This window comes from Channa argus, chromosome 4 (assembly GCF_033026475.1).
Source record: "Channa argus isolate prfri chromosome 4, Channa argus male v1.0, whole genome shotgun sequence".
NCBI lineage: Eukaryota > Metazoa > Chordata > Actinopteri > Anabantiformes > Channidae > Channa > Channa argus.
The window spans coordinates 19,764,434-19,777,048 of record NC_090200.1 but is presented as its reverse complement, the minus strand read 5'-3'; the positions used below and the strand labels follow the sequence as shown (position 1 = coordinate 19,777,048).

The window sequence follows — 12,615 nt, the reverse complement described above, 5'->3', positions numbered from 1 at the left end:
GGTGTTCTCAAAGTTCAACCCTCCTTTTATTGCATTCATTTGACATATAGAGCATTGTCTACTGTATATGTTTTCAAGAGGGAGGCGTGAGGCACTGTGAGATTTGTGTGTGCATTTGTGTTTGTAGCTGTGTGTCCCCTGCCTGTTTATGGTGTAGGCTATTTAGAGCAGAGAAAATGTCTTTTAATTAAACGGCTGGCTTGATTTAGTGTAGTCCTCAAGGAGAGTAAGAAAGAGAAAGAAAGCAGGAGAGTAGAAATAAAATAAAAAGAGAAGAGGCCCAAAGTGAGGCTAACACATCCTTTCACGGGCTTAATGAACCTGATCTTGCATGGATTGTTCTTCAGCTGAGATGATAAATTCTGGAATAACAAATCATTAACCCGACTCAAATCATGTCTGTCTGCAGGTGCGTGTGAATCTATTCCTGTGTCTTCCCCTTGTCTTCAGTATCTGTCAGTGCTAACAGATCAAAAAAGGGCTGGAACACACCCAGAGATATGCAAGAATACAGAGTTGGACCCACACACACACAATAAACGCACACACACTGAGCTCCTCCAGGTAAAGGTTTGAATATTTCATAAAGTCTCATTAAGGAGTGAATATAAGAGGCTGAAGTATAATGACTGCTGAAGACGGAGTAATAAATTCCAAGCAGGTCTAATCAGCCCAAGTCATACAGACACAATCACAAGCTTAAGGGCATTAGAAACATGAGCAAACAACAACAATTTGCAGCTTGGAAGATGATGCATAAACTTTCATAGAAGATGTTTATTTTTCCACATAATGGAACAACCTTTTTCCATTAGGAAAAATTAGGTAGTGGAGTAAACTCTTCTTTTTAAATTAAATGGAAAACAAAAAAAACAAATACACATTAAAGTTTATATCAAATAAAATCCACCATCACATAAGATAAAAACTTCACCAGCCTTTGTCTATAATGTGTAGCTTTTGGTACTAGATGCATTAGTTCTGCCATTCTCTTCCTCATCCAACATAATGATACATAAAAATAATTAAATCAAATAAAAAAAATCTGTGACAAATGATAAAATGTTAGGAGCAGATGAAAATTACACACTCATTTTATATCAATGTCCAATTACTGATACCATCTTCCCCTTGTGGTTTGTAATATGGAGTATGATGATACATTCTGCTCGAATCTGTCCTTACAAGCAATTAAAAGCCCCGACCCATAAACCAGACACAGGATATGCTTCTTCCATTGCACAGACTATGATAACCTCCTTTCACATTTAATTTGCCCTCACATGTGCAATTATTATTGCTATTGATGGTTCATTTATTTTTTTTAGCAATGGCAAAGATGTGAAATGTAAGAATCTCAAGAGTTAAAATTTTTTTATAATCCATACACTATACAAGTTTCATCATAATTGGGGTTTGTGTATGTCTACATGGTGTAATGCATGTGAATGTATACATTTACATCTCTATTCTAGATGTGTAAAAATGTACATGTAAAACTGAATGAGTGTTCGTTCATGCATGACGTACACAAGGGTATGTATCATGACCTCGCATGTCTGCAGTCTGGCTATGTCTTAACATTTACTACAAGGAGAGTATATGTTAAGACTTAATTGATTCCTTGTGCTATTGTGTAGGTCTGCAACACTCTGGCTTATCCAACCCTGAATTGCTGCCAGTGAAATCTAATCATCTAACATGAAATGAGCCCTACCTGAGCAGAATGGCAGTGGAGGCCTGGAGGCTGCAGGGGAATACCTCCATCAGACACGAAGCAAGAAGACGAGGGGGCAGGAGTAGGAAGGGTAACAAAGGTATGGGGTAGCATGGCATGTAGGAAAACAGTGGTAATAACAGAAATAGAAAAGAACGAGAAGGTATAAGTATACAAAAGTATACAATTTCTTTATTTTTTTTAGAGGCAAAAAAAGCTGTTTAGTTGTTATTATCTTGTTATTTTGTTACATAAAAGAAACCGATATCCCCTTTATCTGTGCTATTTTCTATTGACACGTTCACTAAATACTGGATGACTAAGGCTAACTGTCAATCTAAACTCATAATCGTAAAGCATGTCATTATTGTTTCAACAGTGTTTCAAGGTTTAATTGTCACAAACTTGATGTGAACCCAGAGAAAGATGCAACTATGCATCTTACAAAGCGAACAGGCAGAGAGGGCATCACACAGAAACTGACCATAATGACCCTAATAACACACGAGTCATGTGTGCAACACCAAGACCTGCATATGTCGTCTGTTTTTCTGAAAGCCACAGAGGTGCGTGTACACAAAGACAACGACTCAAGTAAGTGGACCTGGACACTGTTGGCTCTCATTTAGACTCTCATTAAACAAACCACAATGCATCTAACAGCACTGAAGGGAGCTGACTGACCAAAATAACAACTTAGTTGATCACAGCACTCATATCTTCAGCATGTGAAATAGCACGTGCCCCAATGTTGCTATGGCTACTGACTTTTCGCAGCACAGCACTGAGACCTCCAGTCAAAAAAAAAAAATAATGCACATATAGTATGCACAAAGCCTTACATCAGCTACATGAAAACAGTTTTTGAAATACTTTGCAAAGTGCCTGTACTGACAGAAAAACTTGTATGAGGTTAAACAGAGGGCAGAATTGAGGAGTAAAGAAACAAGTCTCCTAAATGTCCTGAAGGCATGGGTAAGTGTGTGTTTATGTGTGTGTGTCCCCCAGCAGAGCAGTCCTTTCTGCTGTGGCAGCTTTACCTCCAGTGATGACGTCAGAGCTCTGCTGCAGTCAGAGAGAGAACAGGGATTCCTGTAGAAACTAAAATTTATTTTGTGTGCATGCGTGCGTGCGTCTGTGTGTGTGTGCTGGATTTGAATGATAATAGAGGCACTGACCCTGAGAGATGCTTTACTGCTGTGACTCTCTCTCACCCAGAAACTGCCTCCTTTTGTGAGCCTGGCCTCCCTCTTCTCTGTCTCTCTCATGTTCAACCGTGTCCCATGAGTTATAGCTCTTAGATGCTGTTGTGTTTTAGCAAAGCTTGTGAAACAGGAGGATGCGGCACACACTAAAATACTAGCACACAGACAAGTATATACACACGCACTGCAGTGCAAAACACAGCACACCTTAGAAATAAGCAGCTTTTTGCCATTTTATACAAATTTTTATCTTGGATATAAAGATAAAGCCTTCTTCTACTTCATCCATTAAACAGAAAGCGTGAGAAAAATAAAAGCAAGCATTGAAAGCATCTACAGCGCATCGTATGGCCATTTAAGGGATTATTAATTCTGGCCTTTGTTAGGTTAGATATTTTATTTCATTTTCATTCAAACAAATTAGACTGCAAGGCACCTATTTATAAATGTAGATTAGAAAACCTAATAAACATTTCAGCTTGGATCACATGAGATCATACAGGAAGAAATCTTTAGTACGTAAACTGAATTGGCGATGGATAATATTTTATAGATAAAGCATTAGATCTTCAGATGTTTATGGACTTAAATGTGTGTATACTGCTGCCCTCCACTAAAAGAGGTTACATCAGAGAGGAAGTTCAATGCTAGTTGGTGTACCACCAGGCAATAAAAATAAGCAAAATCCAAATGGGAGAGCGTGCCGGCCATATTAAAAGATTTATGCTGAAATACTCTCACAAAATAGTTCAGGACTACAAGGCCAGAGATTTGGAGGAAAGTAGCATGGGCTGAACCTACATCTAACGCCAAATGGGTGAAACACAAAGATTGGACTCGCTATGTCAATCTCCCTCTGATCGGATTTCATCCTCATACATAATAATGACATGTTGACCTGGCAGCAGATGCAAAACACTAACCAATTCTTTGATGAAGTGGCAACACAGGAAAAGCAAACAGAAGAAACATTTGGTCTTGACTGGACCACTGATGCAGTAACACCGGTGATCCAGGTGGCTTTTCTGTAAAGTGGCCACATAACTCCCCGATGTCATCAGAACAACAAACTGAACCTGCTCTCCTTTTCCCCTCCCTGCATAAAAGACTGCTTGATGGTCAGAGCTGAGATCAAATCAGTTGAGCTAACATAGTGCTGACTCACGTCAGTCTGGCCAAGTGTCTGAAGTCAGTGCCACAGAGAGAAGCCAGTGCAGGTTCTTGGTTAGTGACCAGTCATGCACATGTAACCTAATCTCATGGAGGCCTGTCTGCTTCACTCCACATGCCAAGCCACATCTCAGGTGTTTCAGGCATGGGCGACATTGGGCGTCATAGCGTAAAGAGCTGACAACAAAGTGGGTAGCAGTGAAAACTCTGAATGCATCACAATAACCCTGCCCCTGCCATCTGGGGCGTACTGCACACAGTAAATGAGTGCACATTTTCATTCATGTATTTTTTTCTTGGAAAACAGTCCAAGGGGAGTTGCCAGGAGGTCTGCAGAAGCAGAGGCACTGTTTGATGTAATTTTAAATTAATTTATTTAAAATTCATTTGTTCATTTTATTTAGACTGCAAATGTAAGCAATGGCAAGACAAACAGCCAATTTAACTAAATTAAGGATTTTTTTATATTTAAATACATTAGAGTTAAAAGCAGTATTTTATGAAAACTGCATTAGTGTGCTTTTTCATAACACAGTACCTAAATTAACACATTTATAAATATGCTTCTATTACAATTTTAAAAAGGAAGACTCTGAAAATGTTATGAACAAGAAAAGGTGCTTAACATCAAGACACAATGCTGCTGAACTTAGAGGTTTACAGTATTATTTGCACCCTGGTTTACATTCAATTAAGTTGAAAACATCAATTAGCCAACCACACAGGGCATACAGTTAATTCATGGAGACGAAGCATATTTCTTGGGATTATTTCTAAGTTGCAACAAAAAGTTCCACGCCAGGTTGTGACTTCCATGTCTGAAGATAAAATATAAATCATATAGCATTTTGTTTTTCATATTTTGAATCTTATCGCTTTTTTTCCAATTTGGATTTTGTTATTTCAAAATGAAAGTCCACTGATCACGAGGTACACGGACCCAAATGACTCCCCTTACAACTCTCTCATTCACGTTCTCTGTAGTCAACCTCTAGCGGAATTATACAGTTTCTAAGGAAAAAAATCAAAATAAAGGCTTTCAACTTAAACAAACAACACGATAACTCAGCAATGCTGTTGTAGCAAACATGGGGCACCAGCTAAAATGATCCAAAGTTAATGAGAAAATTCCAAGATGCAATAATCCTGTGTTTAACTATTCATCTAGTGTACAACATGTTAAAGCAAGAACTTGTTTATTTTTCAGTACTTGAAAAAGAGGCGAGCTCAGCCTTGGCCTAGCTCTGGTGTAACTAAGAGATTCGATGAGGGATTTAAAAGGATTGGCATTCTGAGATACATTCAAAGTCAGTAAAAGGCTATAAAACCCTGTATCTAGCTTCAGCAGTTAGAAAACCGTACCAAAGTCAAGGTCACTGGCCCACTATTTATTAATGGATAAGATACAGCAGGACAGACAGCATTGGGAGATGAGCATAGAGCTTTCCCCTCCATTCTGAGGACAGCATGCCAAGGCTAGCTGAGCTGACAACAACTAAAGCCGAGGCTCCCCACATGTGCTAATCTCCCAGATTTAAATGGGAACACAGCACACGGCACTGAGCACAGGGCAGAGCAAGCCTGTCTGATCCATGACGGTAAGTCTGAGCACACGCACAAGTGCACAGGCTCCACAAGGGTGCACACACACATGCACATGCAGCTTACATGTAAAAGCACATGGTCACACAATCAAATATATAGTCCACAATCACATCTAGGAACAAGCAACATGTAGAGAAAGAAGTGAGATAAAGACAAAACGCTTGGAAAGGGGCAGGAATTTGCAGCCGGACTGTTATGACGCTAACCTCAAGTTACAGCCAATTAAAGAGCTGGAAATAAGAGCAACTGAGAGAGCGAGTGGGAGAGTAAGTAAGAGGAGAGAGAAAGACAGAGAGAGAGTATTCTTGTTCTTTCTTCAAGCTGAGGGCAGACTGGGAACCAGCAAGAAGCAGGGAAACCATGACAACCAGACAACCAACCTTGGTAACCAACCCAGCGTTCTCACAGTCAGAGCCAGACAGGCGGCTCAGCAAGGGTTAATCTGGGCTGAGTGAGAGAGGAGAGAAAGAGACAAACAGGCTGATTAAGACTACTGCTGTGAACACAGACGTTTAATATGCTGTATGTCTTAAATGCCCCATGCTGACAAAGGCCAAAAGATGTGGCAGCTGACTTAGTGACCAGCCAAATGGCTCACCGGCAACAATAAAAATGTGAACAAAGGCTTGGGCTGGTACAGAGATGTCTAGAAGCAAAACAGCACACGTATTTTATTTAAACAACAGTGTGAAGTCATATATAAATATAACAATTTGGAGCGCCGATGAATTGAGAAATGATGCGTTTCTGCTTGCATTCCCTCGGCTGCGCTGGAAAACCAGCACCATGAAATTCTAAATAGCACGAGACGATAACACATTACACAAAACACAGCGGCCGGGCAGGCCGGGGGATTTCAGGAATAGAGAGAAAGACATGGACAGAGCGCAGGAGTAAGATTGCATTTCTATGAGCATGGATGTGTATGTAGCGTGTCTTGGTCTAAGTGAAAGAAAATGGACCATAGCACCATGTCGTCCTAACCTGATTCTCCATGCTGTACAATATAACATGCCAGAGAAACAGTCACAGTGGATGCACTGAGTTAGGATGAAAACCAAATAGGATGTGGTGGGTCCTGTGACAGAAAAAAAAACAGACATATAGTAAATACAGCAAATACCCACACTCATTCATGAATGCCCACAGAGACTATTCCAACAATCCTTCACTTATTTAGTGACCTCCCATTTAAAGATTGGGCCCTTTTCCCCTCTGGAGGTCAGTAATAGAGAGATGAAAATCAGGGAGGAGGGGAGTATAATGAAGAGAATGATCAATGCTATGCCTTAATTAATAACCTCCACAGCAGTCAGAACGTTCACGACTGTTTCTTGCCCTCTCCTAGTTCAATTTTTACCCTTTTCTTCCGCTCCTCCTTCTCCTCGCCTTCATCCTTCATTCTCCTCCCCCCAGTTCTCCATCCCTTTCCTCATCATTAATCCCTGAAAATCATTGGCTACATACATTCCTCTCAATCGATGCAATTCCACCGAGGTCTTGTCTGATTTACCACATGGCTGAATCCCTGTATGAATCCTGACTGGCCAGGGGAAGAGAGACAGAGAGGGAGAAGTGAACTAAATGACAGAGACCATCACTATTATATAACATCAGCCAAAGTCACAGACAGTTAAAGACTGTAGTCTAAGTCCTGCTTCCATTTACTGAAGACATAGTCCCTCTGAGTATGCCTCACAATGCTCAGTAAAACACTGATGCAACAATGGCCGTGTGCATATACTCAATAAAAGTATACATACTCACACAAGCATAGAATTTCACAATATATGTTTCAGCTGAGGCACACACACTCACACACCAGCCTCCCACCGCTTAGGATACATTTCAGGGCTGAGGGAGCAGGGCTTTGCCTTTAGCCAGACAGTCAAACAGCTGAGACCATGCAGACTTGGCTTCCTGCTCTACAGCTCTGATCCAGCCTGCTAACGCAGGGAGCTACTAGGCACAGCACAACTACTGGGTCAGGGCATCTCTGACCTGAATCTCTGAGCAGGCCCACTGAAGCACGGGCCTGTCAATGCAGCCTTCTCTTTATTCCCCGTACATACCAATTCTGGGTTAAAGGAGCCAACATTTCCGGGGCAATCTTGAGAACACAGGGGAGATAGACACCTGTGGTTAAGCTCAACATGGGTTCCAAGATTATCTAAATGGCCCTGCTGGTAACAGATCAACCAGAGATTGAGCACCTGCACTTCTCACAAGCAACATTAATGTAAACACACACACACAAAAAGGTATTAGTTTCTGTAGAACTCACCAAGTGGCTTTTCATTGACAGCATTGACTGAACATTCCCTCCTTACTTGTCATCATCAAGAATATCATCTGCTGTGAAACAGTATGGATCTCTTCCACCAGACAGGAAATCTTTGGGAGTACTCAATGATCTGAATTGACTATCCCTGGCTCACTAGCTATCAGTCAACGTCAAATTAACTCTTTTAAGTTGTTGTGCAATGTACCAGACTCCCTGAATGGTCTAGTAAATCCTGCAAGTGTCTCTAAGTGTAAGTAAGACCAAATAGCGCTCTTTGTTTAGTCTTTCAACACAAACTCATGCAGCAACAGAGGAACTCAGGGTTACAAACTGCCCAGCCTTTTGACGATATAGAAACAGCAAGAACAGCTGGATTCTGGTTTAAATGCTTTGTAAGCCCGATGCACCTAGAACAGAAAGAGCTCACCACACAAAGATACAACATCACAAGCAGCTTTTTGTCAGATAAACAGTCAATATGAAGCCCCCTAAAGCACAGATGTTTTCACTCCACAAACGTCAATCAAAGAATCAAGAAGCTTTTACAGCAACCTTAACTCTTAACCTGTCAATATCCAAGTCTTGGAAACAAAAAAAAGGTGGGGGGGGGACTTACACTGGATTAACAGTGGTAACAATGGGTATTTTCAAGACAATAGTCCTCTATTCCTCTAATCAACAGCCTTCAGGAACTAAGTAAAGGCTCAGGCACAGCAATGTTTTCTAAAGCATTAGTGGAACAGAGCAGTGATTCAGCTTGTCTTAAGTCAGCGCACTGGCAAAAACACAAATCCAAATTCTTCAGCTTTGTCAAACAAAGCTTAAAGATTCTGAAACACAAGGCGGTTGTTACTCTAAACACTGCTGTGGTGGAGACATTAAAGGGGGGGAGGGGGGGGGGTTCAACACTTTCATGAATATTACCTTCGTTGTCAAGTTACTGCTTCTTCACCACATCGATTAGAGGCTCTTGAGGCTAATATAGAACGTTACACAATCCAACAGAGATCACACTGGCCTTATTTGGTGTGTGATAGAAAAAAGGGCTGATTGGAAGTTCCAAATGTGACAGTGCACAAGTTTGAGGAAGACTCAGGTGTTGACACATTCACACACACATATCTCACAGATACAATTCCCTGGCCAGGTTCCACCACTCAAGCACAATAACTATGTCTTTGCCTTGGAAAATTTCTTCCACAGTTCTATGGCTTCATCTCCAATCAGTAGTCAGCCATGCAGACACTCCACATCTATAGACCTTATCATGCCCCAGTGCCCATCTGACGAAGGAAGGACAGCACACATGGTTTAAAGAAACTGGAGAGAACCAGGGGAACTTCATAAAAACAAGTGAAGAGGGCACATCAATGACTGGCAAACAAGTGTGGTGTACACTGTAAAAATATATTGACTATCTGTTATGCATAAGAAAAAATAAAAAGACTCTCCATCCTATTGTTTTTACTGTGCAATGTATCACCTGTGACACTTACTTTGAACAGTAAGGAGATGCTAAGTTGCTAAGCTGGACTGGGCCAGCCTATGCTCCCTTTGGGCCACGTGAGTGCGTGAGTGAGAGCCAAGGGGACTTTGGCTCTGTAGGGGATTAGATGGGAAAGCTAAACCAGAACCACTCCGGTGGCTTTGTGTGTGTGTGTGTCAGGCCAAGCCCTAATCACTTAATGAACACGGAACAGCAGTACTCCTTTGAGCAGGACAGCCTGGACAACCAAAGTCCTTCCGCTTTCACCACCTCTAATAATATCAGCCAACCGCAGCCTGGGAAAACTCATAAGGGATTTAGACAAGTGGATGTTCCCAGCTGCCAATCATGATCGAGCCCGGCCCACTTGGTGCTCACAGTTGCCAGGCCAACCCTTTCCAGGGGGCCGGGGAAAGAGATCTGACAGATTAACAAATGGTTAATGGGCGAATGGGACATTATGCGCCGTCATTAATCTGAATAGGTTTGGCATGGACCAACTACACACACGCCAGCATCCAAATGATTTTTCTAACACAAAACACACATGCACACATAATACTGGACCCGGTTATTACTGTGTCTTTGAAAAGGGGAAATGTAATTGAAAAGAAAGAAAAAAAACAGACCAAAAGCATTTGAAATGTATGTGTTATTTAATTCAAAAACTTGCCCCTGAAATGATTCACCAAATCAAAAGTCAAAACAGGCTGACATTTTAGGAGACGTTTGTCACATGTTATGATCCATGTTGGCTAGCAGTTAATGAACACACACTTTCATGAGTCCGACATGAAAAAACTACCTCCAAACTTGCCTTAATATTTGCTGAGCTGTGTACAACTTCAACAACACCATGTCATTATATGTCTGTACCCAGTAGACCACATACCAGCTCTATACTGACACAAGAAGCCATTAGACACTTTTGATTGCTGAAATAAAGCTGAATCTGTTTGTGGGAGTGGGAGAACCTCCTGTAAACCCAAATGATTACACATGCATTGCATTTGAAATAAAAAAAAAAAAAAGCAGGCTACCCAAGGTGATTTTAATACAGCTTTTGTCAGTAATCTGACAAACCAGCTGCAGCGTGTTTACATGATTTGGAATTAAAATCTGGTGGGAAAAAACGTATCTGAGTGTCATGTGCCGTCTTACGGACGAAGAGCATCATTTAGGATGGTACACATGTAGTGGCATTATAAAAAGTGGGGAATGGCCAGGTGAACGAAGTAGACAGGAGAATATTTCAACAAAAGCATACTGTCCGGGAGCACACACACACACACACACACACACACACACACACACACACACACACGGCTGCTCAGCATGTCCAGCTGGACCGGGTAGGGGAAGTAACGCTTATTGTAGCCGTTTTAGACAACAGATGGGAGGAAAAGCTCTTGTCAGAGAGGAGAGAAGAGGAAAAGTCTAACTCTCCCTCTCTCTCCTTTTTTTTTTTTTTTTTTGGAGGGTGGTAAGTTTACAGAGCATGCTGCATCACTCTGGCCATCTCTGCCTACACAGGGCTGTGTCTGCCTCTGTTTCACATGGCTCCACTGGCTGAGTCTCACTGTACAGTGCCCATGCTGACAACAGCACTGACCTACTCTATAGTATTCACATGGAAAAAAGCCAAACCAACATGCATACACTAGCTAAAATAGCAATATATATTATAGGATTAACTCCTCTCTTGCCATCAACTGTACAAGTGCAATGCAACAACAACAAACTGCATTGTCACTGCTGTCTATGCTGGAAAAAGAGAATGTGCTCCTTCAGGAATCCCAGTAACATCCCCTATGAATATACACGAGTGTATCTCTTATTTCCCCATTTCTGTGAACAGCCTACAGTGTAATCTGTCAAGGTGGGACCTTCTACTCCACATCTCAGGAAACCCATTGCAGTCTGAGCCTGTGGGAGAAACGCCTGCCTGCGGACTAAGAATAGATCAATGTATCAGGCAAATCGGGATTAACAGCGTCGTGCTCCAATCACAGGACACACACACACACGCACGCACACACACACACAAACAAACAGGGGAGTCAGGACACAAAAAGTTAATTTTCATAGCCTATCACACTGCCATGATTTTTGGTCTCCACGTTGTTCTGCTCGTCTACTCTCTCACTCACAGCGTTATGCTCCAATCACAGGACACACACACACACACACACACACACACACACACACACCCAGTCCAACGCCAACGCACAGCCAACAAACCAACGTAAAGCCACATCACATAAATCCCCCCCCCACCCCCGGTCGCTCTGTGTGAACAATAATCATGTCAGCTCACCGGCGACATGGAGCCCCCAAAATTGCGCACAGAATTGGCCAGGTGTTTGTAACTAAGCGCTTAGTTATTTATCACCTGCAGACACCCAGCCGGCCAAATGTTCAACTCGCTGCGGAGCGCCCCGCAAATAAATTGTGCAATTTAAAGGGATGCAGTGAGCAAGCTGTCCCAACTAACCTGTCTGTCCTTTCCCCAGCGTTTTCTCCAAACGGTAAGGTCCCACGTAATTGGCATGTTGGGCACCGCTGTTGTCTTTCCCGGACGATGACATGTCGAATCTTAGTGAAAATTAGACACTTTCAAATCTAATAAAGCGCAGACTATTTAACACTCCTCGCTGGAGGTCCAAGCCGCTGTTCTTTTTTTCCTTTTTACTCCACGGCCCCTTCTCTTGCTCTCGCTCTTCCTCTGTTGCTTTCTGCCTCTTTCTCTACCTCACTCGCTGTTTGAGGAGGTGAGGTTCTCTCTTTCTCTCCTCTTTTCTCCTGCCGCTGCAGACGAGCCGCAAGTGCCTTGAATATGACGCTCGTTGGGAGCTGCGCTGCCGCCGTGCGTCTCAGGGAGGTGCTGTGGAGCCGTCGGGGATGATTGACAGCAGGTCCAACAAACCAGAAAGCCGAATACGCTTTGTGTTGCCGCCCTGTTTCTTGTTGCTGGTGCATCGCTGCTTTTCCCACAGAGGCTGTGATCAGAAGAGTTTCAGCCTACAACATCCCAATGTACAAAAATGGAGATTTTCAATGATTGGGTGTTCCTGAAAAAAATTAAAAAAAATAAATAAATATTAAAATACCGCCCCCCGAACCGAAACATAAAATGAATCCTCTTTAA

General features: G+C 42.1%; 1 protein-coding gene across 6 annotated transcripts in view; it reads right to left on the bottom strand.

The window, feature by feature from the left end:
- Positions 1–12,331, bottom strand: part of brsk2a (BR serine/threonine kinase 2a) — a 149,464-nt gene extending 137,133 nt beyond the window's left edge. For 3 of the 6 annotated variants that reach the window (XM_067502141.1, XM_067502137.1, XM_067502139.1), the window contains exon 1: positions 11,962–12,327. In XM_067502141.1, coding sequence (XP_067358242.1) covers positions 11,962–12,055 — 94 coding nt within the window. In that variant the 5' untranslated portion in view covers positions 12,056–12,327. Of the gene's footprint in view, positions 1–6,077; positions 6,145–11,961 lie in introns of all 6 variants that reach the window. The other 3 variants (XM_067502140.1, XM_067502135.1, XM_067502136.1) reach the window with 3 other exon arrangements.
- Positions 12,332–12,615: the final 284 nt, after the last annotated feature.